Source organism: Toxorhynchites rutilus, chromosome 2 (genome assembly GCF_029784135.1).
Source record: "Toxorhynchites rutilus septentrionalis strain SRP chromosome 2, ASM2978413v1, whole genome shotgun sequence".
Classification (NCBI taxonomy): Eukaryota; Metazoa; Arthropoda; class Insecta; order Diptera; family Culicidae; genus Toxorhynchites; species Toxorhynchites rutilus.
This window is the reverse complement of record NC_073745.1, coordinates 189,365-195,842: the sequence shown is the minus strand read 5'-3', so window position 1 is coordinate 195,842 and position 6,478 is coordinate 189,365. Positions and strand designations below refer to the sequence as shown.

At 36.3% G+C, this 6,478-nt stretch overlaps 1 protein-coding gene across 2 annotated transcripts; it reads left to right on the top strand.

Moving 5' to 3' along the window:
* Positions 1-1,181: 1,181 nt before the first annotated feature.
* Positions 1,182-6,208, top strand: LOC129769931 (caprin homolog). 2 transcript variants are annotated; one of them, XM_055772467.1, is made up of 5 exons: positions 1,182-1,565; positions 1,838-2,020; positions 2,752-3,208; positions 3,269-4,909; positions 4,977-6,208. In XM_055772467.1, exons 1-5 carry the CDS (start codon positions 1,206-1,208, stop codon positions 5,384-5,386), a joined length of 3,051 nt encoding a protein of 1,016 aa, XP_055628442.1. In that variant the 5' UTR covers positions 1,182-1,205; the 3' UTR covers positions 5,387-6,208. The 2 variants fall into 2 exon arrangements, with proteins under 2 accessions (XP_055628442.1, XP_055628441.1); XM_055772466.1 differs by having other exon boundaries at positions 2,752-4,909.
* The last annotated feature ends 270 nt before the right edge of the window (positions 6,209-6,478 follow it).

Sequence of the window (6,478 nt, the reverse complement as noted above, 5' to 3'; positions counted from 1 at the left end):
AGGTCTCTACAGTATGTGTAACTATATATAACTATTTTTCTGTCGGAAGCAGTTGAGCGCATACCCATGTATAAGGTTTACAATACCATCAATTTGATACAAAGAAATCGAAGGTTCAGTTGTTATAAAAGAAGGTATAGAAGAGGTGAAAGAAGACAAAAAAAACTAGTTACTATTATTATTTTCTTACCAACGGTACATGTTTATTTGATCAAGTACCGCTTTGAAGAATTAAAATCGAAAGAGATTCATCGCAGTTAGTTTGGAGTACAGACTAGGAGGTGTTGCTGATTAGTATTCAGCTACATTCCAATAGATAACCATCTCATCGATAATGAATTCAAACATTCTCCATAAACTGACAACTGACAATTATTGTAAAAATAGTTATAAGCGTATACTCGGATATAAATGTTTTGTACTATTACTAATATGAGATGTAAACTCAGTTGTTAAAAACATGAAATTATCGGATCGCCGCGAAAATATTTTTTTTTTAAATTGTGGATGATAAAGTTTTAAACTGCGATAACTCGTTAAAATGTTGTTTAATGCGATCGCTGCGTGACAGCATATAGTATATATACTTCAATAGCGAAGGGAAATTTTAATGCAGATATGAAAAATAAGTGCGTGTAGGACAATGCAGGATATTTTAACAATATAAAATCCAACTATCGAGTCATTTGTTTTGTTTTCATTCGTTCAATTGGACACTATTTATCTTTCGTTCGACCATTCGTTTTCCACCTGTACACTGTCCACTGGTCATCGTACACCGTTTATATATAATTCATATATATTGTCGCCAGTAAAAAAAAAGAATGACCGCTCGTTCACTCTTTTGTTGAATCCGTTCTTTTGAACCGTTTTTGCCCATCTTCATATGTAGCTTGTTGACTATTACCATGCCAACATTCATATAGATACTCAACAAAAAATATTTGTTGTGTAAATCAATATTGAAAAAACATAGTAACTTGAAACTTACACCTAAATATTTAACATATATCACTGAAGAACTTTTTGAATAAGATATCAATTCGATTAAAAAGTTTTCTGAATATTTTTTTCCAATTCTTATTTAAATACATTTGTCGTATAAATATTGCTTTTCAAAATGGCGCAGTATAATTTTGCTGCATAGGCGTTGGCAGTCGATATCTCTCGACAGATTCATCTTGGACAGATTCTCTTTGTCTTGTATGCGGAGTGGTTGCTCGTTTCGAAGTTTAACAAATTATACATTAAAATTAGTGTTAAAAACAAAACTTAACTCATATCAAATTTTAAGGACGCCGTTAGAAGTATTACCTAATAAAACGGAAATGCCTAGCATAAAAGTTTTAGAAAGTAACAAAATTAGCACGCCTGATTCATTAAATAATGCCGTGGAAACCGGGGGCAGTGATGGATATAGTTCCACAAAGGAAGTTCAGCCATCTCAAACAATGATGAATACTGCGGCCAACAATAACGGAATTGCAAAAGAACAGCCGGCAAATCCATTGCAACAAATAATCCTTATAATTGAGCACAAAATTCGTAACTTAGAGAAGCGGAAGGTAAGCGATCCGTTTGTTTTCGAGCGACTTTCAATTGATTTAAAAAAATATATAGATTATCTAAGAATATTCACAAAAGAAAATAAATTCACAATAAAAAACAAACGTTAGTACATTGTGCAAATGTATATTTTCGCAATGTACAATCGTTCAAATGCCGCCATGTTTAAGTGTATTTTAAGGATGTATGGGTGAACATAGACGACTTGTTTTTTGAGATATCCTTTGCAAAACTAATTAAATTTTTCGCTCATTTCGTCGTAATTTTTCAGAACAAGCTGGAGTCTTATAAAGCCACCGAAAAGGCCGGCAAGAAACTCACTGGCGATCAAAAAATTGCTGTTTCGAAGTATGACGAATGTTTAACATCATTGGAACTGACACGGGAGCTTTGCAAACAATTCCAATCGATTGCAGCTGTGGCCAACAGAGAAGCTAAGAAAGAGGCAAAACGAGTAAGCACAATTTTTTCTCCCTTCATGAAAATGCTAAAACTGAATGCTGTAAAATTATCCCTCAAAAATGAATGTCGTACTTCGGTGGCTCTGTAGTAGATAATAGTATGAATCCTAATTTGTAAAAGTTAGACTAACGCGAAACAATTAGATAACCATAAACGTGAAACTATATTAAGAAGTCAACTGATGAATATTTAAAAAATGCCATAGTTTCTAATTTGAATCGAATCTCCAATGTCAGGAAAGAACTTCTTGATTTCCTGAAAGTGTTACAGTGAATATTCGGTACTTCAGTATCAGCGTCACCGGAGCCAAAATTCAATAGATAGCAATTATATTCATTCGCACGGGCACTCATTTATCTTTTGTGTTGTTGTTGCCTTGTTGTTTGCACCATTTTGCTATTTTTAAATGCTACGAAAAAGCGTTTTTGGGAACGCCACCGGAGCTTCACACTTTTTTCAAAGCAATAATTAACCGGTAAAACATGTACCGTCCGACGCTCGCTAACGCAAATTCCAAAAACACATTTTCGTAGCACTATTAAATAACAAAACAGTGCAACAACAATACAAAAGTTAACCGAGTGCCCGTGTGAACAATAAAATTGCTATCTATTGAATTTCGGCTCCGGTGACGCTAATACGTAAGTACCGAATATTCATACAAATTATTTCAAACTCCGTCCGTTATACAAAAATCAATATAACTTCAATGTTTTATTTCAGAGCACGTTCGTTAGAGCACAACAAGAAAACGCAAAAATACGGGAGGTGTTGACTATTCAGGATGTTCTGATGCGTCTAACAATAGATACTGTACGTGATGATTTCCTTAGCGGAGAAAACGGCGCTTGCAAAATATCAGAAGAAGATTTCGTTTTGTTGAAAAAGCTGCGTGAGGAAACACAACCGAAACGTCCAGAAAATACTGCAGAACATACTTTCGTTTCATCTGTGAAACAAGCTGCTGATCATCTATCTGCTGTGGCTGATGGTAGGAATAAGATTTATTGTCACTCAACTTATGTGCACCTAAAAGCGGTCATCGGGAATATACAGGAATGCGGATACTTTGAGAAGGATATTGTAACAGTAGATGAAAAAGTCATAGATCAAGCTGCTGAAAATGAATCATTGAACGAAGACGATTCCGGTGCTGTCGTTGAAGAAATTAAAACTGAAGGTAATGGTCCAAATATTGAAAATTTAGAGGAATCTAAACCAGTAAGCTCTACTGATACAGAGAACTCCTCGTCATCTTCATCAACTAAGAACGATACGAGTAGCTCACAAATTTTTGCAGAAGCGCCTGCAGCAGCAGCTGTTCCAACACCGTCGTTCCCTACTCAACCGAATGTGATGCGTCAAAATGTAATCCCTCCAGCGTCGGTTCCTACAGGAGTATGTGCTACTAATAGCGCTATAATTACGCCATCAGTACCAATTCCCGCGGCAGCAATCGGAACTAATTCGGCAATGGCACCAACTAGTACGACTATTGTTCAGCCAACAGCAATTATTCTCCCTACTGTGATACAACCCCAAGCTGCCTCCATCAAACCTATTACTGGTCAGCAGATTGGTGCCACCACGGTTCAAGCTGTAGAACATGCCTATTTCAAACAGCATTATATTCAGCAACAGATGCGTCCCATTCATGAAGTAATTGGAAATAGCAACTTTTTCTTCCTGCAAGAATCTGAAATAGACAAACCAGATATTGTATCCACTCCTGTTGCTTTTGGAAATTCCATTCCAAGTAATAATACAGTAGGTAATATGGGGACTGCTCACCAAGCACAACAGCAGCAATCACAGGCTTTTGCAAACCAAACAAGTAATCTTTCAATTTTACAATCAAATCAACAAGTTGTAGCACCTCAACCTTCGTCAATAAATCAAGCTCAACAGGCAGCTACGATCTCAGTGCAACCATCGTCGTTCAACAATCAAACGTTCCAAAACATCACGACTACTGTCAATACATTTAATAATTCAGAACAGAGGCAACAAAGTCTGCCAACTAATACTACTCATCAAATACAGAACAAGACATCGACTGTTTCAAAATTGAACGAACATGGTCATATTCCAGGATTCGCATCCTGTAGCACAAGAATTGTATCAACGCAATCGGTATTGCAAACAGCTCAGAATACGCTTCCTATGCAGCAGCATCAGCCTTCTCAGAACCACGCACAGCCACAACTGCAATCCCAGGCTCAGCAACAGTCCCCCGCGAGAATAATTATTCAGCAAGGCGCTGCAATAAATTCTACGTACAATTCCAGTATTCAACAGTTTCCCGCTCTTATACAAGGATTGCATGATTCATCTAGCCAAGGAGCTAACAATGCAACACAGAATTTGTCTACAATAATTGTTGATTCAACGGCGGGAAAAAACAAACTAATGAATGTATCGGAGAAGCTTCCAAATAGTCAAACATCTCACTTAAACCAGTCATCGCAGATTCCAAAGCAACATCATGACGGTTGGAATAGAGGAACAGATTTCGGTGCAAATTTGACGAAAAGTGATGATCAGTGGTCTAATAATACGATTGCAATAAGTAAAACAATAGAAGAGAGATCTCATGATAAAGGACAATACAATTTACCTAGGCAATCACAACAACAATCACTCCAAGTGATTTCGTCAAACACATCTGGCACTCCAAACAATGAATCTCCTGTTCCTGTTAACGTGAGTCGTATTCAACAGAATGGTTCACAAACAGCAGGATTTGGAACAAGTTGTAATATTCAAGATGCATCAACTACGCATGGCGCTGCACAGCAATCAACTTCCATTCAACAATTGCATCAAACTGGACAACGCAATTCTCGTAGTGCCTCAAACGCCCCTTTTAATCAAAGCAATGGTACTATAGATGTTTACGTGTGTATTCTTTATTGAAATTATCCTTATCCTTTATCTTCGTATTTTAGCGCGTTTTACTAATGACGGTGGTATGAATAATGCGACAGCGCCATTTTTCAAAAACAACGATAGATTTTATCAACAAAATCAGAATAACAATTTGTCCTCAGGCAAAGTTGACACTACTTATCATCAACGTGGACCTATGATTAAAAGTCGGTCTGATAGTAACGGCAATCCTTCTTCACGCAGCGGTGCTTTCGGATCTATGACGGGAAGCAATGGCACTGCTGGTACCAATAACGGTAACACATCTGGTGGCATAGATTATCGATCCAATGCTCGACCAGTGAATAGTACAAGGAACACAGGGCCACCATCTTCTCGACCGCATCAACGTAATCATTCCGGTAACGGCAATTATGGTGGACCTCGTGGGGGCTCAAACACAAGAGGGCAGTCTACTATTAACGCGTAAATTTTACGAATAAAATGTAATCGTGTTAGAAAATATTACAACCAATATATAACTCGCTATTATATACTTCTTGGAACAACATAAATTTACGCATGTATGGTTGTAGTGTAAATGGAATCTTTCAAATTGATTGATACAACGGCATTATTATTATTTCAAAAGTAAATGATAAAATGGAATGAAATGCAACATATAAAGAATATTGATTACAAGAATACGTCTATCTTGCTTTCCATTAAACTATATAGCAGGTAAACATAAAAGTCGTTGATAATAAACACTTTGAGTGTATTTGGACAAATATAACATAATAGTTTGATTCATAAATTCATGGGTATCCTACGAATACTAGATGATTTCACGTTACTCGTTTTATGGGCAAGTTTTTCCCCTTATTCGCTATCGAGAGGTTGAACTGAATTTCTGTGTTCAGAATGTATGGTACTGAAAAGATTATTGAATGTATACCTTTCTTCTTCAATGACACTTTCAGAAGGAACCTCGTGTTCTGTCAAAAATGGAAACTTTTTCGCCAGAACATGAATGACACGTATTTTACTCGAAAAAAAAAACCCGTTTCTGTTTAGATATGGACAGGATAATAATTATGATGAAAATGTGAAAATTTAAATTAATCCCTTCTAATCGAACCTTACTCGGGTTGTGTCGATTTGAAATGATTTCGTAGCGCATGATGTTCGTGGGAATGCTTCGTACAATCCCGTACAACTGGAGATAATTCAGTAATTTTTTTCAAAATTTTGAATAAACTTTAAAAAACGAATTATTGTTGATTTAATAAATTTATACGTAGAAATGAAATGTTTGTTTTCATTTTTAAACTAGTTGAGTTATACGTGTATTACGTATACCATACTGATCAAATATGCATGGTTGACTAATGTGCCAACTGTGTTTTCTATCGGATAAAAATAACAAAAATCATAAAGCCCATCCCGCCCACTTTTGACCGTTAATATTAATGCTCACAGTCATAATCATTCAGCTAAAATACAGGGGTGGCATTGCGCATTTCCAAACGAGTAACTCGTTTCGAGAAAATTCGAACTCAAATCGAAATGGTTTTAGTAT

Excerpts from the sequence above, each read along its gene's own strand:
- LOC129769931 (XM_055772466.1), top strand. The coding sequence starts at position 1,206 with ATGCGGAGTGGTTGCTCGTTTCGAAGTTTAACAAATTATACATTAAAA. Across the intron at positions 1,566-1,837 it reads GTAACTTAGAGAAGCGGAAG|AACAAGCTGGAGTCTTATAA; the intron begins GTAAGCGATCCG and ends GTAATTTTTCAG. Across the intron at positions 4,910-4,976 it reads CCCTTTTAATCAAAGCAATG|CGCGTTTTACTAATGACGGT; the intron begins GTACTATAGATG and ends TTCGTATTTTAG.